The 23,684-nt window shown below is 50.5% G+C and overlaps 1 protein-coding gene and 1 long non-coding RNA gene across 8 annotated transcripts in view; one reads left to right on the top strand and one right to left on the bottom strand.

The window, feature by feature from the left end:
- Nucleotides 1–1,462: 1,462 nt before the first annotated feature.
- DNAJB13 (DnaJ heat shock protein family (Hsp40) member B13) lies at nt 1,463–21,877 on the bottom strand. Of its 7 annotated transcripts, none has more exons than XR_003722688.2 (9): nt 17,177–17,358; nt 15,430–15,541; nt 14,041–14,144; nt 12,806–12,967; nt 7,082–7,239; nt 5,577–5,690; nt 3,337–3,539; nt 2,463–2,539; nt 1,463–1,795 (listed from the first exon to the last, which is right to left on the bottom strand). XR_003722688.2 is itself a non-coding variant. In XM_028833809.2 (9 exons), the coding sequence occupies exons 1-9, from the start codon at nt 17,256–17,258 to the stop codon at nt 1,642–1,644; spliced, it is 1,077 nt and encodes a 358-aa protein (XP_028689642.2). In that variant the 5' UTR covers nt 17,259–17,333; the 3' UTR covers nt 1,463–1,641. The 7 variants fall into 7 exon arrangements, 6 of the variants coding, with proteins under 6 accessions (XP_028689642.2, XP_014970672.1, XP_077819851.1 ...); XM_028833809.2 differs by having other exon boundaries at nt 3,337–3,450; nt 17,177–17,333; XM_015115186.3 differs by lacking the exons at nt 15,430–15,541; nt 17,177–17,358 and adding an exon at nt 21,755–21,877 and having other exon boundaries at nt 3,337–3,450.
- LOC144334363 (uncharacterized) overlaps nt 15,641–23,684 on the top strand; it is a 48,451-nt gene continuing 40,407 nt past the window's right edge. The window contains exon 1 of the long non-coding RNA XR_013404115.1: nt 15,641–15,864. This is a non-coding gene — a long non-coding RNA (uncharacterized LOC144334363). The remainder of the gene's footprint in view (nt 15,865–23,684) is intronic.

The following is a 23,684-nucleotide window of genomic DNA, read 5'->3' as shown; positions in this document are numbered from 1 at the left end:
ACCTCTGAAGGCATTCCATGGAATTGGCTACCTAATCCCCGAAGCCTGGATCTATCCTCACCCAAGCTCAGACTCTAGAAGGGAACCTCGCTGGCATGGAAGGGGAGCGTAGCACACTTGTTGACTTTGAGGAGGCAAGTGTGGTCTACGCAGGCCCGGTTGGACGTGGATGCTGGAACTCCAGGCCTTGGGGGCAGCAGTACTGTTACCCCTTCCTGAATCTAAGCAGTGAGTTCACCAAGCACTTTCACATCAATGATTTCAGTCCTCACAACGTGCCTGTGAAGGGGGTTATGAGCTCTGCTCTACTGACAAGACAGGTGTGGTAACTGGTTCCAGGAGAAAGTGGCAGGGCTGGGATCAGAACTTGGGTTTCCCAGATCACCCTGCCCAGGACCCTATCACAGACCAGGGGATTGAGGCCAGAGGGGTAGAACCAAAGCTGTTTCCAGTGCACACGTGTTCTTTATGCTGCTCTTCTACGCAGGGTGAGTCTATGGGAAGTGACCTTCAAGGTTTTGGGGGGTTTCTGGTTTTGTTTTGTTTTGTTTGAGACAGAGTCTTGCTCTGTCACCCAGGCTGGAGTGCAGTGCCACAATCTTGGCTAACTGCAACCTCCACCTCCTGGATTCAAGTGGTTCCCCTGCCTCCCGAGTAGCTGGGATTATAGGCACTCACCTCCACACCCAGCTAATTTTTGTATTTTTAGTAGAGACGGGTTTTTACCATGTTTGCCAGGCTAATCTCGAACTCCTGACCTCAGGTGATCCACCTGCCTCGGCCTCCCAAAGTCCTGGGATTACAAACATGAGCCACCACACCCGGCCTTTTTGGGTTTTTTTGAGATGGAGTTTCACTTTTGCCCAGGCTGGAGTGCAGTGGAGCGATCTCAGCTCACTGCAACTCTGCCTCCCCGGTTCAAGCAATTCTCCTGCCTCAACCTTTGGAGTAGCTGGGATTACAGGTGCCTGCCATCACACCTGGCTAATTTTTGTATTTAGTAGAGATGAGGTTTCACTATGTTGGCCATGCTGGTCTGGAACTCCTGACCTCAAGTGATCCGCCCACCTTGGCCTCCCAAAGTCTAGGCGTGAGCCACCGCACCCTGCCACCTTCAAGGTTCTGATGACAGCTTTGCCACTGAGGCCTGAGTGACCTGCAACAAATGTTTTCTTTTGTGCTTTAGTTTTCCTGTCTCTAACGTGACCATACCATGCTCCAGAGATTGTCTCTTCTGTCATGAAAAGCCAGAGCAGAGCTAGAGACCCTCAGAGGCCACACAGCCCTGCCCCACTCTATCAAAGTGGAAGCACAGAGGATCTGAACCCTTACCTGCCCTTTCCCACAAAGCCAGGACAGGGACCCAGGCACTCAGCTCCTTGGGCCTCTTTCTTCCCTGTGCCCCCCAAGAAAGGCTAATATGAAGCTCCTCTCCAACACACTCTCATGGGTGTAGCTGGAGGACAGGAAATAGATCTTTATTATGTTAGTTTAAGCCCTGCACCATCCCACTCTGGTATCATATCTGTGCAGCAGGCTCCCTGAGGCTATGCACACCTGTGCACACCCTGAGGCTGTGGCGGGTAGGGGTGGGGTGAGGCCCAGCTAGCCTCCTCTCACCCCTGCTCCAGCCCACCGCAGTCATGTCAGCAATGCCTGGCGCAGCATCTGCTTCTTCTGGGGTGTGAGGCGGGTGGGGAACTGGATGTCGAAGAAGATGAAGAGATCCCCCTTCTTAGTGGGGTCCTCCGGCAATGGCATCCCCTCACCTGGCACCTTCTTGAAGTATTTGGGGCTGAAATAGGATGAAAGAAAGGAGCTTAGACATCATCCCAGAGCAGCACCTCAGCAAGTCCCTGTCACATAACCCCTGTCACATAACCCCAGGAAGGGCACAGTCACTCCAGCCTTCACCTGGAGTGGCTCTTAGCCAGAACTGGTTGGGAAAGGAGAGGAGATTGGCTTATTCCAAACCGCTTGCTCCCTGAAAACCTGTTTACACTGAGTCTCTGATGGAGGATTCCAGAAACTTTGTTTAAGATACGGGAAACGGGAAGTAAGGGTGAGCAAACCCTGAGGTGAGGGCGGGGCGCTGGGCTGCCAGGCAAACCTCTGCAGGGGCAGAGGGCCTTTGTTGGAAAAGGACTTAGGGGATGCAACTCAGAACTCTAATGAGAAGTTTAGGGGGATGGAGGCCACGGGGTTGCCCAACACTGGGGGCCTCTAGCCTCTGCAGTAGCTTCGTGTGGATTAGAAAAAGGTGCTCCTTTTGCCAGGTGATTGCAGCCCACAGCGTGGCCAGAGTGTGGGTTTGGTTTTGGTCCTCTCTATCCCCTCAGCAGGGAATCCTTGTGCTGGGGGCAGCCTGTACAACTCTACTGGGCAGACCTGTCTGACAATACCCCCTAAATCCCAGGCTAGCCCTTCTCTTGGCTACTGGGGCCCAAGGCAGATAGACTCACTGGATGATGTCATTGATGGGGATGTTGAGCAGACGGTCATCTAGAGTCTTCACCTCCACAGTGCAGCAGGTGAGAGCCTAGGGAGGGTCAGGGCCAAAGGTGGGGCTGAGGAGGGTCACCATGGCCCTCCTATTTAAAAGGCACCTTAGGAACCTGTCCAGTGCCAGACTGTGAGTTAGGCACAAGGGAGACAAGGCTGTTCAAGAACTAATAGGTGAATGACCCAGGCATTTTCTGCCCTGGCAGGAAAGATGGGTGGATCTGGCAGGTAAGATGGATGTTGTATAAATGTAATGATGGAGATAGAATAAAAGTGTTTGTGGGAGCCAAGGAGAGGCCCCTAAACCATTCAGGAGTAGGGCAGGAAGTGGTAGCAGTGGTGGTAGCTATTGATGAGGACCCTATAGGGTCAGGTGAATAGACAGCATTCCAAGGAGAGGGCCCAGCAGAAATGAGAACGGAGGCGTGAAAATGTGTTACGCAGGCAGGGTGCCATGCGGCGAAGGGGCTGGAGTGCAGGGGAAGGGGTAAGCAGGGAGCAGATCGCAGAGGGCCTCCAGTGGCCCTCTAAACAAAGATGTTTAGACAGTGAGGAGTATGGCAGGGTCCGATGAGTGTGTGGCAGGATCTCTAAGGAGAAGAGCCTGGAGGAGATGAGAAGTGGGGAGGAGGACCTGCTGTGCAGATCTGGTGCACAGATCCAGGCGGTGCGGATGAGCAGAGGGGACCAAGTGGATGGTGATTTGGAGGGTGGAATCCACAGGGCTTAGTGACTGATGGCAGGTGGTTGCGGGAGGGGAGGCCAAGTCTAGGCCAGGGCAGGTGGGGCTCATGCCGATCCCCTCCCCTCTGCTCTAGCGCTTTGCCCACTCACCTTGCCCAGAGGGATGGGGTTCACGAAGAAGAGGTTGTCATTCTCCCTGCGGAAGCGAGGGTGTAGCTTCTCCTTTACGATGAAAATGATGTCTGCTGGGATGATGTTGGGGCCCTGGGCAGGGGACGCCAAAGGGTGACAAGGACTAGTTGGCCGTGTGACTTTGGCCAAGTTCCTGCCTCTACTTGTCTCCATGTCTTCATCTGTACAATGGGGAGATGAGAGCAGGTTTTCTGGAAGGGCCTTTTCAGTTTGGCCCCCATAGCCCAGATAGATTAGAAGCCTGAGAAGCTTACCCAGATGAATCCCCCCAGAATTACTTCTGTACTGAGCATGCCCAAAATAGACCACTCAGCTGGAGGCTCGGAGAGGCTTCCTCAGACGGCAGGTAGAACACTGAGCTGGGCGTCAGGCAACCGACCATATGTCTCTATCTTGCTAGTAACTCCAGGCATGACACCCCTGTCCTTAAGTCACCACAAGTCTGCTGAGGTCTCTTCTGGGCATTGGGGACAGAGGAATCAGACTGGCCCCTCACCCCAAGGAGCTCCCAGTCTCGTGGCCAGGAGGGAGAGGAACTGACGGTGAATCCTCAGCAAGCTCGAGACATGATAAAGGGAGGCCCAGATCCTGGAGCTCAGAGAAGGCTGCCCAGAGCAGGAAACACGAGCTGGGTTTTGAAGCATGTTTCTTCAAAGTAGATGTTTTATTTATTGTTTGTTTGTTTGTTTGTTTTTTGTTTTTTTTTTAGACAGGGTCTCTCTCTGTTGCCCAGGCTGAAGTGCAGTGGCATGATCATAGCTCACCACAGCCTTGACCTACCTCCTGGGCTCAAGAGATCCTCCGGCCTCAGTCTCCTGAGTATCTGGGACCACAGGCACACACTGCCATGCCCAGCTAACTTTTTTGTTTTTAGTAGAGACAAGGTCTCACTATGTTGCCCAGGCTGGTCTCAAACTTCTGAGCTCAAGTGATTATCTTGCCTTGGCATCCCAAAGTGCTGGGGCTGTAGGTGTAAGCCACCAAGCCAGACCGGAGGTAGATGTTTCATAGGTGAGAAAGGGGGTAAAAAGTGCAGGCAAAGGAATGTATCTTTCCTGGCTCTGAATGCTCCATCATTCTGCCTCTTCTCAGGACTTAAGGACTCAGCATGCCTTGGACAATAATTTTATGTTTTTATTTAAATAGTATTTAATTTAAAAGTATTACTAATAGGCCAGGCATGGTGGCTCACATCTGTAATCCCAGGCACTGTGGGAGGTCGAGGCAGGCAGATCACCTGAGGTCAGGAGTTCGAGGTCAGTCTGGCCAACATGGAGAAATCCTATCTCTATAAAAATACAAAAATTAGCTAGGTGGCCAGGTGCAGTGGCTCACGCCTGTAATCCCAAGCACTTTGGGAGGCCAAGACAGGTGGATCACCTGAGGTCAGGAGTTCGAGACCAGCCTGGCCAACATGGTGAAACCCTGTCTCTACTAAAAATACAAAAATTAGCTGGGTGTGGTGGTGCATGCCTGTGATCCCAGCTACTGGGGAGGCTGAGGCAGCAGAATAACTTGAACCCAGGAGGCGGAGTTTGCAGTGAGCCAAGACTGCGCCACTGCCTTCCAGCCTGGGTAACAGAGTGAGACTCTGTCTCAATTAAAAAAAAAAAAAAATTAGCTGTGCGTGGTGGCACGTGCCTGTAGTCACAGCTACTCAGGAGGCTGGGGCAGGAGAATCGCTTGAATCCAGGAGGTGGGGGTTGCAATGAGCTGAAATTGTTTCACCTCCCTCCAGCCTGGGCAACAAAGTGAGACTCTCGTCTCAAAATAAAATAAAATAAAATAAAATAAATAAAATTATTATGATTAAATGATTTCTGAGTAGCTCCTGTAGTTGGGCTTTATTCCGAGAAGCACTGAAGAAAATCAGGAAAACACTGGAGTTCAGACTGGGATCTCCTTTCAGCTCTCATGTTCTTGCCCTAGGCAAGTCCCATTCTTCTCTGGGTCCCCGTTTCCCACTCTGTAAAATGGGGACAGTCCCTGGGCTGCCCATTCACAGAAGCATTATAAGGCTCTGTTCCTTGGAAGGAACATTAGGGATCCTGTCTCACCCACTCTGCAGACTGGGCTGTCTACAGACCAAGGCTCACAGGGTCAGGAAAAAGTATTGCCTCTTTTCCCTTCCCTTCCTCCTCAGTCTTCCCACCGCCTGAGTCCAGTGACTGATCTGAGTCAGCTTCTTCCACTCTTACCTGGTCCCCTTCCTTCTCAAAGGTGATGCGTGTGCCCTGCCTCCAACCAGGCTTCACATCAATGGTCAGGATCTTGTCCTTGATGGTGGAGGAGTACCCATCCTCATTCAGCACCTGCAGCAACATATCAGGTGTGGGGAGGTCTGCTTAGGACTTCCATGAGCACAGTCAATTGCTCAGATTTTCATGAACACTCAGGTGACCTTTGCACACATGAAAGATGCTCTATGGGATTTGTACTTGGGCTCAATCCTCTAGCAATGGGAAGAGCCTCCAGCAATGGGGAGAGCCTGCCCATCCTGTTGCCATGACAACCAAGAACCTATGATTCCAGGATGGCAGGGGATGCCATGAGACTGGGGCTAGGGGCTGAGATGCCAAGCAGTCACCATTAGTTGATCAAACACACAGCTCCAGGCCTGGCCACTAACAGATACATGGTGAAAATGTACTTCCTTCCTCTCTCCAAATCCCAGAGGCCTGGGCTTGAGCCTCCAGCAAGTCTCTTAATCCCAAAGAGAGAAATGAAAGTCAACATATCTAAGCCTCCCCCAGTGCATTCACCACTGTGTCATCCTTCCACTCCCCAATCGCATGTCCAGATGGGTGCCATCTGTGGAAAGCATGGCCGCATCAGCATCTCCTCTGCTGGGCAAAGGTAGAGGAGGCTTGCTCTTATGCTTGGCACAGGGCTGGGCCATGGCACAGGGCCAAGCCAAGGACTAGACACGAGGCACTGAGGGTCTTCCTCAACCCGTCACCTTGGTGACTGTCTCCCAGCCCACCCTCCATGCCCACTGTTCTTTCTTATGCATGAGGCATGCACCCTGGTAAAATCCTGGGAATATGGTCTGGTAAAGCCCAGAGGAAAGAATTCAGAGGATTCAGAGCCTTTCCAGTTCCCACGGGGATGGGGCTGAATTGAAAGAGAGGAAGACTGCAGTTGGGAAGACTGCAGAGGACACTCCTGCACTAGGAAAGAACCGGGCTAATATCCTCAATTGTCCCTTCCGAATTTCAGATTCTAGAATTCTAACATCCTAGGTCTCTGAATCTAAGGTTCTTTTTTTATTTTTATTTTTTATTTATTTTTTTTTTTGAGACGGAGTCTCGCTCTGTCGCCCGGGCTGGAGTACAGTGGCCGGATCTCAGCTCACTGCAAGCTCCGCCTCCCGGGTTCACGCCATTCTCCTGCCTCAGCCTCCCGCGTAGCTGGGACTACAGGCGCCCGCCACCTCGCCCGGCTAATTTTTTGTATTTTTTAGTAGAGACGGGGTTTCACCGTGTTCGCCAGGATGGTCTCGATCTCCTGACCTCGTGATCCGCCCGTCTCGGCCTCCCAAAGTGCTGGGATTACAGGCTTGAGCCACCGCGCCCGGCCTCTAAGGTTCTGTAATTCCATCAGAGACCATCCCTGAGTCCTCCCACCCGGGTAAGGGAGGAGGTGGCTGCTAGGCTGCAGGAGATAGGTGGTGGCTCCCGGGAGGAGCAAGCTGAGTACTCACCCTTCTGGAGATCTTAATTTTTTTGGTGCAGCCAAAGAATAAGTCCTCCAGGGACAGGTAGAGATCCCGTTCGATTGGGGGGTCCTGCTTCTTGACCCCTCGGCCCTGGAGCCCCCCAAAGTTCAAATCCACCTCACTTCCTTCTGCATCAAAAAACTCTGCGGGGGTTAGGGAGAGGAGTAAGAGAAATTGTATCCAGAGACCCAGACACGCGTGTACACACACACACACACACACACACACTCCACCTCCCCATCCAGATACGCTCCCCAACCTCTTCAGTGCCCTGTGTAATACCCAGCATCCTATAACCACCTCTCGGACTGGCCAAGCCAAGGAGCTGCTTCAACCGCTGATGCAGTGAGTATCATCCCTTGCCACTTCCCACTGCTTCACCCCTGCTTGGGGTATCACCCCGCCGCCGCCCCCGCTGCTTCCCCGTCTCTCTTAATCACAACTTGGATACCGTAACTCTGGCTGTCTCAGGAAAGGGAGGCGCTCCCTCTGGTGGCCGCGCTCGGGAGTGCCAGAAGAGACTGCTGGTAGTCTTCGGCAGGAAGGTCAGAGCTGGCCAGTCCTCCCTACTCTTCCACAGACGCCACTCCCCTTCACTGTCCAGCCCAGCCCAAGACTACTAAAGACCCCAGACTCAAGTTGCTATAAAGCTGTCGACTGAGATGGGAGAGGGAAAAGTTTGGTCCCTAACAATTTGAGAGGCCACTAGCATCCCCCAAATTCCTCTTTCCTCACTTTCTTTTGCCCCTGCCCAGCTCTACACCCATAACCCCTCTTGCTGCCCACATCCTTCCTCCCAGTGCAAAGACAGCCCCATCCCGGCTCTGCCCCTGATGTGCTGTGTGATCCGTGGGCTTCAGTGTCTTGGTCTGTGGGATGGGGTAATAATGCCTGACTTGCCTTCCACCATTAAGATAAAGAGCTAAAACTTGCTGAGAGCTTACTATGCATCAGGTGCTATTTTTGCACCTTACATTATTATTTCATTGGTCCAGAGAGGCCAAACAAAATGCTTAAGGTCCCATAGCTAGTAAGCAGTAGTTGGGATCTGAACCACAGGACAATATGAATACGGAAATTGTGTCCTTAACCACTGTGCCACACTGCATTGCTAGATGTGAAAGCCCTTCATAAGCTGTAAACTTGAGGGGCACTATGGTTCAGAGTTCCCATATTCTGCTTCTCATGGTTGATGCCATGGAATGAACTTCACAGGCTAGAATGGTGAAATGACCTTAGGCAGGGATGAGGTGACTACACTGTGTCCCTGTAAGATGTGATGGGCAATCAAGGGGCCTGCAAATCATCTGGCCTCCTGTTGCACTGCTGAATTCACTTGTTCACCCAGACCTACAGTGTACCAGGCAGTAAACACCCCAATAGCCAGGCCACAGGAAGCCCAGCCCCTCAACCCTGCAGGGAGATGGGACTCAGGAACCCTTGGGGTGGAGCACTGTGGCAGTATAGCTTCTGGGTGCTGCCTAAGGAGGCCCAGACCCTGAGCCTGACCTTTCCCAATGAGCGATGCCCTGTAGACTCCCTTGGCTCCTTTGAACTGAGACAGGTAGGGAGACAAGGTCCACCGTATGGCATTTTTGGGCTGCAAAGCCCCTTTCCTTTTCTTTTCCTTTTTTTCTTTTTTTTGAGACGGAGTCTCACTCTGGTTGCCCAGGCTGGAGTGCAATGGCACAATCTTGGCTCACCGCAACCTCCACCTCCTTGGTGCAAGTGATTCTCCTACCTCAGCCTCCTGAGTAGCTGGAATTACAGGAATGCGCCACCGTGCCCGACTGTTTTTTTTGGTTTTTTGTTGTTGTTGTTGTTGTTGTTGTTGTTTTAGTAGAGATGGATTTTCTCCATGGTGGTCAGGCTGGTCTCGAACTCCCGACCTCAGGTGATCTGCTGGCCTTGGCCTACCGAAGTGCTGGGATTACAGGCGTGAGCCACCGTGCCTGGCCAATTGCAAAGCCCCTTTTCATAAACATTATCTTATCTGATAATAGCCCTTGAGCCTTAATGATTATTTTGTCTATGTAATGGTTAGGAAGCTGGGGTTTCAGAGGGGTAAGGAAAATTTCCCAGGACCACACAGTTCACAAATGGCAGCACATGGATTGGAAACAGGCCTGCTACTCAAAGCCCCTTGCTATTTTCAGTCTCACGTGGAGCTTATAAACTAAGCTTCCTCTGGCAGACACATGAGGATGGCACACAATGGGAGCAGTCTCTGAAGCACAGGGGCTATAACCCACGTATTGGCACAGAGAAGAGAAGGAGAGAACTTTTGAAGTTCAGAAAGGCTGAAGTATAGTCAGGGAGAAGGGGAAGGGGTGTAGGAGAAAACAGGCAGTGAAAATCTAGGCCTATGTGGGCATAACTGGAGCCAGGAAGTCAGGTGTGAAGGTCTTTTCACTGCCTTTGCAAGATGATTCTGAACCTCAGAAATCAACTCTTGGTCAGTTCGTCTGAGACTTGGGATCATGCACCCATCCACCTACCCAGCCATCCATCCGCCTACCCAGCCATCCATCTGCCTACCCACCCACCCACCACGCGCCCATCTATTCATTCATACACCCACTCATCCATTCATCCATCTGTCCTTCCTTCCTTCATTTCATGCATCCACCCATCCACTCACTCTTGTCAGATGCTAGGCTGGGGTTTGGCTACTCTGAGATCAATCAGACCTGGAGCAGCTCCCAGTCTGGTAGGGAGACAAGCATGTTAGGGAAACTATAAATAGCACAAGAACTGTTTTAACTGCAAAAGAGACAAGAGGTATCTTCCCACAAATACAATATTAGCAAAAGACCAGAAAGAAACTAAATACCCATCAATAAGACAGTAATTAAAAATAATAAATTATACCTGGCACAGTGGCTCATGCCTGTAATCCCAGCACTTTGGGAGGATAAGGCAGGCAGATCACCTGAGGTCAGGAGTTCAAAACCAGCCTGGCCAGTCTTGAGTGGAAACCCCATCTCTACTAAAAATATAAAAATTAGCCAGGCATTCTGGTGCCTGCATGTAATCCCAGCTACTCAGATGGCTGAGGCAGGAGAATCGCTTGAACCCAGGAGGCAGAGGTTGCAGTGAGCCAAGATTGTGCCACTGCACTCCTGGGCAACAGAGTAAGACTCTAATAATAATAAATTATAAAACACCCATGGTAGCCATGCTGGCACTTGGCATCTGCTCTGACCTCCTTCTTGCATACCTTCCCTCCTAGAGAATCTGTAGAGCCAAAAGGAACAACCCCCAGACTCTCTAGCAGCTAATGTTCTGGCTTTTAATTCTGTTCATCAGGTAAACCCTGAGCTACTTGGGAGGCGGGAAGAAGGCGGCAGGCATCTCTCCATGGCTCTGTCTGGAGCTGGTGAGCACTGTCGTGGAAATACTGGGTTTTTCTGCAGCAGCCTTTGTGTGTCCACCTACGAGTTTCATGCCTGTCAGAAGCAAGTGAGGCAGCAGTTGCAGCTACATTTATGGTGTGTTCTGGAATGCAACGGTGACATTTCCTGATTCCTTCTTCGTGACTGTGGCAGAGACAGCAGCTTTCCTTGTGGACCAGTTTAGAGGTGGTGTTCTTGGAAGATTTCCTACAGGGCCAGCTTAGAGCCTTCTCACCCAGGCCTTTCAATGATTGTGTATGTATGTATGGAGGTGGGCGGATCAGCTGAGGTCAGGAGTTTGAGACCAGCCTGGCAGATATGGTGAAACCACATGTCTACTTGTGGGGAAAAGAAAGAGAGATCAGCCCGTTACTGTGTCTATATAGAAAGAAGTAGACTTTTGTTCTGTATTTGAGATGCTGTTAATCTGTGACCCTACCCCCAACCTTGTCCTTGCAAGAGACATGTGCTGTGGTGACTCAAGGTTTAATGGATTTTGGGCTGTGCAGGATGTGTCTTTGTTAAACAAGTACCTGAAGGCAGCTTGCTGGTTAAAGGTCATCACCATTCTCTTAATCTCAAGTACCCAGGGACACATACATGGCCAAAGGTCGCAGTGACCTTTGCCTAGGAAAGCTAGGTATTGTCAAAAGTTTCTTCCCATGTGATAGTCTGAAATAGGGCCTCGTGGGAAGAGAAGGACCTGATTGTCCCCCAGCCCGACACCCGTGAAGGGTCTGTGCTGAGGAGGACTAGTACAAGAGGAAAGAAGGCCTTTTGGCGGATGTTGGCAGTTAAGATAGAGAAAAGCATCTGTCTCCTGCCCGTCCCTGGGCAATGGAACATCTCAGTGTGAGACCCGATTGTATGCTTTGTTTACTGAGAAAGGAGAAAATCGCTTTAGGGCAAAAGGTGGGACTTGCTGAAACAATGCTGCTAAAAGGCTTATGGAAGATGTTTGCATATGCATATCAAGGCACAGCATTTTCCTTTGAACTTATTCATGTCACAGAGATCTTTATCCATATGTCTTACTGCTAATTTTCTCCCTACAATGATCCTATTGTCCTGCCACTCCCTTATCTTTAAGATGGTAAAGATAATTATCAATAAATACTAAGGGAACTCAGAGACCAGTGCCGGCGTGGGTCCTCTGTATGCTGAGCACCGGTCCCCTGGGCCCACTTTTTCTTTCTCTATACTTTGTCCCTGTGTCTCATTTCTTTTCTCAAGTCTCTTGTTCCACCTAACGAGAAATGCCCACAGGTCTGGAGGGGTGGGCCACCCCTTCATCTACTAAAAAATACAAAATTACTAGCTGAGTGTGGTGGTGAGTGCCTGTAATCCCAGCTACTCAGGAGGCTGAGGCAAGGAGAACTGCTTGAACCCGGGAGGCAGAGGTTGCAGTGAGCTGAAGTCATGCCACTGCACTCCAGCCTGGGTGACAGAACAGGACTCCATCTCAAAAAAAAAAGAAAGAAAGAAAGAAAATGGAGGGCTGGAATGTATTTCTTTTTCAATGAATTCTGTTTTACTTTTTCTTTTGCAATGTGTTATATATATTTATTAAAGTAAAAATAGGCCGGCCGCGGTAGCTCACGCTTGTAATCCTAGCACTTTGGGACGCCAAGGTGGGCAGATTGCCTGAGCTCAGGAGTTCGAAAGCAGCCTGGGCAACATGGTGAAACCCCATCTCTACTAAAAATTTAAAAAAATTAGGCCGGGCGCGGTGGCTCAAGCCTGTAATCCCAGCACTTTGGGAGGCCGAGGCGGGCGGATCACAAGGTCAGGAGATCGAGACCACAGTGAAACCCCGTCTCTACTAAAAATACAAAAAATTAGCCGGGCGCGGTGGCGGGCGCCTGTAGTCCCAGCTACTCAGGAGGCTGAGGCAGGAGAATGGCGGGAACCCGGGAGGCGGAGCTTGCAGTGAGCCGAGATCGCGCCACTGCACTCCAGCCTGGGCAACAGCGTGAGACTCCGTCTCAAAAAAAAAAAAAAAAAAAAAAAAAAAAAAAAAAAAATTAACCGGGCATGGCAGCGTGCGCCTGTAGTCCCAGCTACTCGGGAAGCTGAGGCAGGAGAATTATTTGAACTCAGGAGGCAGAGGTTGCAGCGAGCCAAGATCGCACCACTGCACTCCAGCCTGGGCGACACAGCGAGTCTCCATCTCCAAATAAATAAATAAATAAATAAATAAATAAAATAATAAAGTAAAAATAAAAACAAAACTACTTAACGAAAAGCATCATTTATAGCTGTGTCGTTTCCCTGTAAGGCAAGGTGGGGAGGAAGACCTCTGAAGACCTCTTACCACTGAAGGGGTTGTTTCCACCGAAGAACTCGTGGAACACCTTTTCGGGTTTGCCGTGGAAGACGTAACCAGTTGTCCATGGGGTCTGAGATCCAAACTCCAAAGGAATCCCACCCTTCAGGCCCTCCTCTCCAAACTTGTCGTAGATGCCTCTCTTCACGGCTGTGGATGGGCATCACCTTGAGGAGGCGTCCAACTTTGGGGGCTGAGATAGGTGGAGGGGCTGGGAAGCAGGCGGATATAGAGAAAGGGAAGGGGCAGAAGCAGCTTGATCCCAAAGTGCCTGCTGTCTGGCAGTCTTTGGAATGAGACCCTAGGAGTCAGGGGTTCCATTTCATTCTGGGAGGACCTAGGTATGGCTTCTGTAGCCCAGAAGAGAGACGGGAAAGCCTTGGGTTTGCTGGGGGCGGGGTGAGAGATTGGGGGAATAACTGAGAGACTGAGGCTCAGGCCATGGCCCTGGGATTTGGCCTAACTCAGTCATCATGGCCACTGTCTTATCTGGGGTAAACAGAATTATAGAACCTTGACATTTTAGAAGCTAAGAATTCTACAGCCTCCAAATTTTAAAACTTTGAAATCCTAGAGTCTAAGGACCCTGAAGTCCTGAAAACTCAGGGCTGTAGAAACCTTAGTGATCTTCTAGCTGTACTTCTGCAGGAACCAGGATTAGTCTCCAGGACAAGTCCCAGGGAAAGCCCGCAAGGATGGCCCTGGGTGTGGGGGCGGGGATCACACTTTCTTCACTCTGCTGATTTCCATCGGAGAGAGATTTCCTAATTACTCCTGGCCTTTCTGTGCCTGTTCCTACTCTTGCTGGCCCTGGGGAAATGGACACTCAGCCACTGGGAAGGACCTCTGGGAGGGACAGGTGGGTGCGCCCGCCCAGCTTCAGCCTTCTTCCCCGGTAGCTGCAAGCCCCTCAGTCTGTTCCTCCCGGGGAAGGTCCCGTCCTCGCAAGGGATAGGGATGCGTGGGGAATGTGCCCCTGCTCCCACACTGCCTGCCAGGGTGAGCGAGTCAATGTAATCCTGGGCTCCACACCCTATGTCCTCCCCCTCAGCTTGCTTCTACTGAGAAAGGCAGGTCGGTATTCTGTCTTCTCTGTGTGTCTAGATTCTAGGCAGGGAAGAGGGATGCTTCCTCGCTATTGGGCCCCCTCAGAAAACCCAACAGTCTGGAGACTTAAGGAATGATCCTAATCGAGGGGGCTGCTCAGCCCCACAGCTACTCACGGTCACTCAGCACGTCGAAGGCCTCTGCTATTTGCCTGAAAATCTCTGCTGAAGACGGCTCATTTGACTTCAACGGGTGGTGCTTAAGGGCGAGTCTGCGGTACCTGGAGGAGGGAGAGTTAATACAAGCCGTATCAGCTGGCCTGTTTCTGAGGGCAGACCAGAGTTCAGAGCTGGCACTCTGTCCACTCCTGGCTGGCTATAAATCCGGGGTAGTTTCACGGGCTGTGGTGGCTGCGGAGGTGCACTGCTCAGCTCTTGAAGAGTAGCTGGTGCGGGGAGCACAGCTGACTGACAGTTCCAGCAGCTGCCCCCCAGGGCATCTGAGCCGAAGCTACTGCCCCTGAGCTGCCCCCAGTGCTAACGTGTGGTGGAGATACCAAGGCTGGCCCATTCCTGCAAGACACAGGACTCCTCCAACGGACACGCTTTGCGTGAGGGCTCCCCAGAGGCTGGCTGAGCTCTCCCTCCCCACTCCTCCCTTCCCTATCTCCACTCGCAAGCGTCAGGCTGCACTGTGTTCTGGGGAATCTCCCTGCGCGCTCCTGCTCCCTTCCCTTCATCCTTCACAGTCTCTCCAGGTACATTTCCTGCACATAATCCTGTTTGCTTCTTAGAGGACAGGAGCAGACACACAGGCGTCTTGGGAGGATGAGCTACAATCGGGTGTGCAGCGGACATGGATGAGGCGCTCAACGCGCGTCTGGTTCCTGTGCCGCCCACACCCACTCTGTGCTTATTTTTTTTCCCACTTCTTTTCTGCCCAGTCCTCTGCTATTTGCCTGAAAATCTCTGCTGAAGACGGCTCATTTGACTTCAACGGGTGGTTAAGGGGCGAGTCTGCGGTACCTGGAGGAGGGAGGGTTAATACAAGTCCTACCAGCTGGCCTGTTTCTGAGGGGCAGACATCGTAGCATCTGAGAATATGTATCAGAAGTGACCCGGGGTGGGGGAAAGATGGCGCGGATTGGGTGGTTTGTGGAGGGTTTAATAAAGGGACCATTCGCCCAGGTGCAGGAGGAGCGGAGGGAGACTTGCCAGGGACAGCAGAGTGCAGTTTTCCCAGGCCAAGAACGCTGAGGGGTCTGTCGGAGTGTGTGGACAGGGCCCTCAGCGGAGCTGTGACTTTCTGTCAAGCGACACAGCTGACTGAAGAGACCCCATAGGAGGAGAACTGGGGAATAAAGCCGCAGCCCCGCCCTTCTCCCTCCCCATCTCCCGCCTAGTGCTCCCCTGGGCCGGCTCCATCTGGAAGGCTGAGGGCAAGGAAGCCTCCCGGAGCCGGAGCCGAGCAGGGCAGGAACGGTGGGGAGTGGGTCTGGAGGGTTGCACGGGAGGCGTCCAGCACAGACGCCTGTCACTCAGCCCAGGCATGATCCCCAACCTTACCTCCGCCTGCTTTTCCAGTGCCCACACTCGCTTCGCCGCCATCCCCAGAGTTCCGTGGTTTCTCTTCTCATCCCAGGGGCAGGCTTCGGTCTCTCACAGCTAAATCTCCATCCTGAACCAGACCACTTCCCTGAGCCAAAGACTACCTCCAACTGTCTACTTGCCATCTCCTCTCCAAGGTATCATAAATTCACCGAGTCCAGACATACACTTTTTTTTTTTTTTTTTTTTGAGACGGAGTTTCTCTCTTGTTGCCCAAGCTGGAGTGCAGTGGCACAATCCCTGCTCACTGCAACCTCCGCCTCCCGGGTTCAAGCTATTCTCCTGCCTCAACCTCCCAAGCAGCTGAGATTACAAGCACCCGCCACCACACCCGGCTAGTTTTTTGGGTTTTTTTTTTTTTTTTTTTTTTTTTTTGAGACGGAGTCTCGCGCTGTCACCCAGGCTGGAGTGCAGTGGCCGGATCTCAGCTCACTGCAAGCTCCGCCTCCCGGGTTCACGCCATTCTCCTGCCTCGGCCTCCCGAGTAGCTGGGACTACAGGCGTCCGCCACCTCGCCCGGCTAGTTTTTTGTATTTTTTTTTTTAGTAGAGACGGGGTTTCACCATGTTAACCAGGATGGTCTCGATCTCCTGACCTCGTGATCCGCCCGTCTCGGCCTCCCAAAGTGCTGGGATTACAGGCTTGAGCCACCGCGCCCGGCCAATTTTTTGTATTTTTATTAGAAACAGGGTTTCACCATGTTGGCCAGGCTGGTCTCGAACTCCTGACCTCAGGTGATCCTCCCACCACGGCCTCCCAAAGTGCTGGGATTATAGGCGTGAGCCACCTGACCCTGCCAACACATACATTTTCACTGCATAATTTTTCCCCAGGCACTGCAGCCAGAAATGTGAGCACTTTGACTCCAAGCTCTCCTTCATCTCCTCTCCTTATCCCATCAGTCACCAAGTCACATGGGGTTTTCCTTCTAACTAATGTTCTGGGCTGGGTACAGTGGCTCATGCCTGTAATCCCAACACTTTGGGAGGCCGAGGTGGGAGGATGACTCGAGCTCAGGAGTTCAACACCAGCCTGGGCAACATGGCAAAACTCTGACTCTACAAAAAAAAAAAAAAAAAAAAAAAATGCAAAACTAGCCGGGCATGGTGGCATTCACCTGTAGTCCCAGCTACTTGGGAGGCTGATGTGGGAGAATTGCTTGAACCCAGGAAGTCAAGGCTGCCGTGAGCCAAGATTACACCACCGCACTTCAGCCTGTGACAGAGCAAGACTCTGTCTCAAAATAAATAATAAATGTTCTGTTCCTGTCTCTTTATCCCGACAAGTATTGCAGAACCATGTCTTCCTGCACCCAGTGGCCCCTCCTCCACTGCATTGTGTGCTGCCAATTGCGGTATCTCTCACTCTTGCTCTCACTCTCTCTGCTCGTTAATACTGATGCTTCTAAAATACTTTCTTTTTTTTTTTTTTCTTTTTTGAGATGGAGTCTCGCTCTGTCGCCCAGGCTGGAGTGCAGTGGCGTGATCTCGGCTCACTGCAAGCTCCTCCTGGGTTCACGTCATTCTCCTGCCTCAGCCTCCCGATTAGCTGGGACTACCAGCATGAGCCACCACGTCTGGCTAATTTTTGTAGTTTTAGTAGAGGCAAGATTTCGCCCTGTTGGCTAGGCTGGTCTTGAATCCTGACTTCAGGTGATTCGCCCACCTCAGCCTCCCAAAGTGCTAAGATTACAGGGATGACCCACCATGCCGGCCTTCTGAAACATTTTCTGACCAGGTCCCTCTCCTGGCATAACCCTTCACTGGTTTCCCCATTGTCTCCAGCATAAAACTCAGATATCTCGCTCTAAGATCCAAGCCCCTGCCTCTTCCTCTGGCCTCACTCACTGTTCTCCTTTGCTGCTCCCTTGACCTCTCCTGCATGACTCACCCCTCTACAGCCCCTCCCAGCTTCTCTGGGCAATTTTTAATTCATCCTTCAACTTTCGGCTCAGGTTACCAAATCCTCCAGGGCGCCTTCCCTGACAGCTAGCCTCCTTTCTAGGTTAGACTCCCCTTCCCAAGTCCCCAGCACCTTTGATCCTCGTCCTTAGCAGCGCTGTGTTCCAGGTGTCGTCGACTCATCTAATAGGTTCTGGAGTTGCTGCATCCAGTTCTAGCCCCAGTGCTGGGCACTGAGCAGGAGTGAGTAAATAAATGATATACGCTCAGCATCCTACAGGGCAGCCCATCTCACTGTGGAATGGCTCTGACTTTTAGGCAATGCCTCCTCTTACTGCAACAGGAAGCTGGATCTGCTGTCCTGCAACTGTCCCTCCATCCATAAGGGATGTAGCTGTGCCCTGGGACCTTACAGAGAGAATATCTACTTTCAGAGACTTGAAGACATTGTCACAGCCTTCCAAACCAGCCTTTCTCAATTATAAAGGTCACAGTTGGTTATTTTTATTTATTTATTTATTTATTTATTTAGAGATACAGTCTTACTCTGTCACCTAGGCTGGAGTTCAGTGGCGCAATCTGGGCTCACTGCAATGTCCGCCTCCCAAGTTCAAGTAGCTGAAACTACAGGTGCCCACCACCACACCTGGCTCATTTTTGTATTTTTAGTAAAGACCGGTTTTTGCCGTGTTGGCCAGGCTGGTCTCAAATTCCTGGCTTCAAGTGATCGATCCATCTCAGCCTCCTGTAGTCCCAGCACTTTGGGAGGCCGAGGCGGGCAGATCACTTGAAATCAGGAGTTTGAAAACAGGCTGGCCAACATGGTGAAATCCCGTCTCTACTAAAAATACAAAAATTAGCCGGGTATGGTGGCGCACACCTATAGTCCCAGCTACTCAGGAGGCTGAGACAGAAGAATCACTTGAACCTAGAAGGCTGTGATTGCAGTGAGTCCAGATTGTGCCACTGCACTCCAGCCTGGGTGACGGAGAGACTCCATTTCAAAAAAAGAAAAAAGGTAACAAGGTTTGAGAAAGGTTTAGTTTTTCATATAAATTTGAGTGGTTTCAAAATTATCCCTGCAGTAACATCACTCTCATTCACCTGCTTTCCTGAGTGGCAGAGAAAGGGGTGAAATCACAACTTGAACGCTGCAGTTATGAATCCTGGACAATTATAAACCATCATGGTGCTTTTCTTCCTTATATAAGTTTAGCTCTTCTTTTTTTTTAATCAATATCTAGGTTGTCCCATGAGCAAGCATGTCATACATGTGACTTAGAGTTATTGCAGGAGAGAAGGGTTAAGGACTGCTTTTTGAAACATGCACAGTTCTTTTAATCACTCTATTTATTTTTATTTATTTAGTTAGTCATTTTTGAAACAGAGTTTTGCTCTTGTTGCCCAGGCTGGAGTGTAATGGCTCAATCTCGGCTCACTGCAACCTCCACCTTCCAGGTTCAAGCAATTCTCCTGCCTCAGTCTCCTGAGTAGCTGGGATTACAGGCACCTGCCACCATACCCGGCTAATTTTTTTTTAGTAGAGATGGGGTTTTACCTTGTTGGCCAGGCTGGTCTCGAACTTCTGATCTCAGGAGATCCTCCTGCCTCGTCCTCCCAAAGGGCTTGGATTACAGGCATGAGCCACTACGCTCGGCCTTATTTTTATTTATTTATTTATTCTGAGACGAAGTCTCGCTCTGTCACCCAGGCTGGAGTGCAATGGCATGATCTCGGCTCACTGCAACCTCTGCCTCCTGGGTTCAAGTAATTATCCTATCTCAGCCTCCCGAGTAGCTGGGATTACAGGTGTGCGCCACCATACCTGGCTAATTTCTTGTAGTTTTAGTAAAGAAGCGGTTTCACCACGTTGGCCAGGCTGGCAAACTCCTGACCTCAAGTGATCCACCTGCCTCAGCCTCCCAAAGCGCTAGGATTACAGGTGTGAGCCACTGCATCCAGCCATTTTTATATTTTTGAGACAGGTCTTGCTCTGTTGCCCGGACTGGAGTGCAGTGGTGCAATCATAGCTCAATGCAGCCTCTACTTTCTGGGCTCAAGCGATCCTCCCACCTGAGCCTCCCGAGTAGCTGGGACACAGGTGTGTGCCACCATGCCCAGCTAATTTTTAAATGTTCTGTAAAGACAGGGTCTCCCGATGATGCCCAGGCTGCCCTCTCAAACTCCTGGGCTCAAGGGATCCTCCTGCTTTGGCCTCCTAAAGTGCTCAGATTATAGGCATGAGCCACCACGCCAGGCCTTAATCACTCTTTATATGACATGGTTTCACATGCAAATGATTGCTGGACACATGCATTATCTTATCTAATCCTATTTCAGTCTCACAGCAACCTTTATTATGAGGATGATTTTTAGACATGGGAAAACTTCAGCTCAGAGAGGTTAAGTAATTTGCCCAGGTCACACAGCTAGCAGGTAAGTGAATCTGGATTCTGATCCAGCCCTTTCCAGTGCTTAAGTTGTGCTTCTCTTTCTGCACTCCCACTGCCCTTCCTCCTGATTACCTTTCCCTGGATGGGTCCTTCTGGTCAATGAGATGCTCCAAGGAGTGGGTGACATCATACACTGTCCTGAGTTGTTCTCAAATCTTTTCATGAGTTTGTGTCTTTTTTCTCCAACAACACTGCAGACTCTCCACTTACGCCACTGATCCCCAAAAGGACCTGGCCCAGGAGTAGGCCCATGACTGGCAACTCTGGGAGGCCTGATGTCTGAACACTGGCTCCACCATTTACTAGTGCATGGCCGTGGGATAATAATGGTACTTAATTCTCAGGACTGTTGTGAGGATTAAAGAGTGAGGGAAAGTTCTCAGAACTGCACCTACACACTCAAAACATGCACCTATTGTCACTGCCCAACTTAACTGAGTTATCCTGGACTCCTCTTTTCTTTACCCTCCAGTGATCCACTTAATTGCCAAGTCCATTCCCTCCCCTTTCTCTGGCCTCATCTTTTGCCTTGATTACCCCGAACAGCCTTCTAAGGGGTCTCTCTCCTTCCAAGATAACTTCCGTAGCCCCCCGTACTTCCTCTTTTGTAACACTCATCACAGTTGTGGTGACTTATTCAACATCTATTCAGCAACAAAATCTAGCTGCATGAGGTAAGGAAGTGTCACTGTCAGATTCAGACATTTATTTCCAGCTGCCACCACTGCAGCAGGAGGTGAAGTACCCTCTCGACCCTGTGGTAGACGCTTAATAAATATTTGTTTAAAAAAAACATGTTTTGGCCGGGCGCGGTGGCTCACGCCTCTAATCCCAGCACTTTGGGAGGCCGAGACGGGCGGATCACGAGGTCAGGAGATCGAGACCATCCTGGCTAACACAGTGAAACCCCGTCTCTACTAAAAAACACAAAAAACTAGCCGGGCGAGGTGGCGGGCGCCTGTAGTCCCAGCTACTCGGGAGGCTGAGACAGGAGAATGGCGTGAACCTGGGAGGCGGAGCTTGCAGTGAGCGGAGATCAGGCCACTGCACTCCAGCCTGGGTGACAGAGCAAGACTCTGTCTCAAAAAAAAAAAAAAAAAAAACATGTTTTTGGCCGGGTGCGGTGACTCACACCTATAATCCCAGCACTTGGGGAGGCCAAGGCGGGAGGATCACCAGAGGTCAGGAGTTTGAGACCAGCCTGACCAAAAAGGAGAAATCCCGTCTCTACTAAAAATACAAAATTAGCTGGGCGTAGTGGTGCGTGCCTGTAATCCCAGCTATTTGGGAGGCTGAGGCAGAAGAATCGCTTGAACCCAGGAGGCAGAGGTTGTGGTGAGCTGAGATCACACCACTGCATTCCAGCCTGGGCAACAAGACCAAAATTCCGTCTCAAAAAAAACAAAAACAAAAACAAAAACATGTTTTCAGAAAAATGTACTGACTCCTGTCGTAGGCTTTCTTAGGAATGAACCAGAGCATCCTTAAGACCTGATGGAAGTATTCAGGAATGCAGTTTAGTCAATGTTGAAAACCTCCATCATGGCCAGAATCGAATTTATAACATCTATCTGGCCCGGCCACTCCCTTGTTCATAAGCCTCTGGTTCTCCATAATATTCAAGATAAAGTTCAAATGGCTCCTTTGTCTCCATTTCATTGCTGGGAAAGGCAAGGCACCCAGGAGAGGAGACAGGGCATGGAGCATAAAGGGAGATGGGTTGGGAGCAGATTGAGGAACTAAAGAGTTCAAATTTCCAACCTGGGCCCTGACCCAGACCAAAGCCAGGATACAGGTATGCAAGAAGTGAAAGAAGGAACAAGGTTTACCTTGTCTGCTCTAAGCTGTGCAGGAAAGCTTGTTTTGGAAGAGAAGAGGGCAGGGCCTGCCCCAGCACACCCCTAAGGACTGGCTCCCACCCCAACTTACGCCTGCTTGATCTGGGCATCTTCTGAATTGCGAGTGATCTGGAGCACAGAGTAATAATCCTGGCCCATGGCCGGCTGGCTGGCAGTGAGGCCCTGGATAGTCCTCAGACTCTAGCAAGGCTGTTAGTTTGCTTCCTTGGTTGCTCCTGACAACCGCACAGGTGCACTCTGGGAGTTGTAGTCCCACTTCCCTAAACAAATCTCACCTCTGCAACAGAGAGGAGTCAGTGAAAGGACTAGGAGAGCTGGGGCTGATTCTGTGACCCTGTGAAAGGTCACTCAACTCAGAAATTGGAGACTTACAGGGCTCTGTTTTTGTTTTTAAAGAGAGCAGCAATTAGTTTTAATAAAAAGGTTTTAGAAGAAATGCATTTGGCTAATTTTTTAAAAACACATTTATTTTAGAACAGAGTTTTGGAAAAGTTGAGAAGACAGTACAGAGAGTTCCCATATACCTCACATCCACATTCCCCTATTTCATTATTATTTTAATGTTTTTGAGACAGGGTCTCACTCTCTCACCCAGGCTAGAGAGCAGTGGCAGGATTACACCTCACTGCAGCCTCGACCTCCCGGGCTCAAGGGATTCTCCCACCTCAGCTGAGACACAGGCGTGTACCACCATGCCTGGTTAATTTTTGTATGTTTTGTAGAAAGGGGGTTTCACCATATTACCCAGGCTGGTCTTGAACTCTTGGGCTCACCTTGGCCTCCCAAAGTGCTGGGATAACAGGTGTGAGCCACTGCACTCACATTCCCCTATTATTAACATCTTACATTAGTATGGTACATTTGTCACAAATAATGACCAATATTGGTACATTATTGTTAACTAAAATCCACATTTTATTCAGATTTACTAGTTGTTTTAACCTAATATCTTATTTCTGTTCCGGATCCCATCAAGGATGCCACATTACAGTTAGCTGTCACATCTCCTCCGGTGCCTCCTGACTGTGACAGTTTCTCAGACTTTCCATGGCTTTAATGACCTTGACACTTTAATAATGGTCAGGTGTTTTGTAGAATGTCCCACAATTTGAATTTGTTTGTTTGTTTGTTTGGTTTTTTGAGATGGAGTCTCACTCTGTTGCCCAGGCTGGAGTGCAGTGGCACAATTTCAGCTCACTGCAACCTCTGCCTCTTGGGTTCGAGTGATTCTCCTGCCTCAGCCTCCCGAGTAGCTGAGATTACAGGCATGTGCCACCATGCCCAGCTAATTTTTGTATTTTTAGTAGAGACGGGGTTTTGCCATGTTGCCCAGGCTGGTCTCGAACTCCTGACCTCAAGTGATCCATCCACCTTAGCCTCCCAAAGTGCTGGGATTACAGGCGTGAGCCACCACACCCGGCCCTTCTTTCCCCCTTTCTGTACTGCACTCTTTGGAAGGCAGTCACTGTGTGGTCCACCCTTACAGTGAGGGAGTCATGCTCCACCTCTCTAAGTACAGCAGAGCCCTGTTTTCCATGAACATCCCAAATCCAATTGGTCACCAAGCTCAGTCCATTCTGCTTCCTAGACAACCTCTCAAGCCCAGCTCCTCTGCTCTTCCTCCTCATAATCAGGGCCCAGCTCTGGTTTCATCTTTCAGCAAGACCACAACAACTTCCTCGTGGGCCAGATTGCCTTGTCTCTGTTCTGCGAAACCCACACTCCTCATTACTTGTAGTGAACTCCAAACTGCTTACCATGGCACACAGGCCCTCTGTGATCCGGTGCCTCCCTTTCCACCTTGAGCTCTCACCACTGCCCTATACGCGCCCAGTGCTCGTCAGAATGGACTGCAGCGCTTGCCACTGCCTGGACCAGCCATCCCCTCTCCTCATTCACCTCTGCTGCTACCTTTGCTCAGAACCTCCCACCCCACCCACCACAGACTCTCACATCAACCTAACTAACTTCTATTTGTTTTTTCTTCTTAGGAAGAAAAA

Source organism: Macaca mulatta, chromosome 14, assembly GCF_049350105.2.
Source record: "Macaca mulatta isolate MMU2019108-1 chromosome 14, T2T-MMU8v2.0, whole genome shotgun sequence".
NCBI classification, from domain to species: Eukaryota; Metazoa; Chordata; class Mammalia; order Primates; family Cercopithecidae; genus Macaca; species Macaca mulatta.
The sequence above is the reverse complement of the archived record's forward strand: the minus strand, read 5'-3'. Positions and strand labels throughout refer to the sequence as shown.

What these genes read in the sequence shown, in the direction of transcription:
- DNAJB13 (XM_028833809.2), bottom strand. Translation starts at nt 17,258, where the DNA reads ATGCTGGAGACAATGGGGAAACCAGTGAAGGGTTATGCCAGGAGAGGG. An exon ending in TTGAGAAGGAAGGGGACCAG is followed by an intron (nt 3,451 to 5,576) that starts GTAAGAGTGGAA and finishes TCCCCTGCCCAG; the next exon opens with GGCCCCAACATCATCCCAGC. An exon ending in ACCCCATCCCTCTGGGCAAG is followed by an intron (nt 2,540 to 3,336) that starts GTGAGTGGGCAA and finishes GACCCTCCCTAG; the next exon opens with GCTCTCACCTGCTGCACTGT.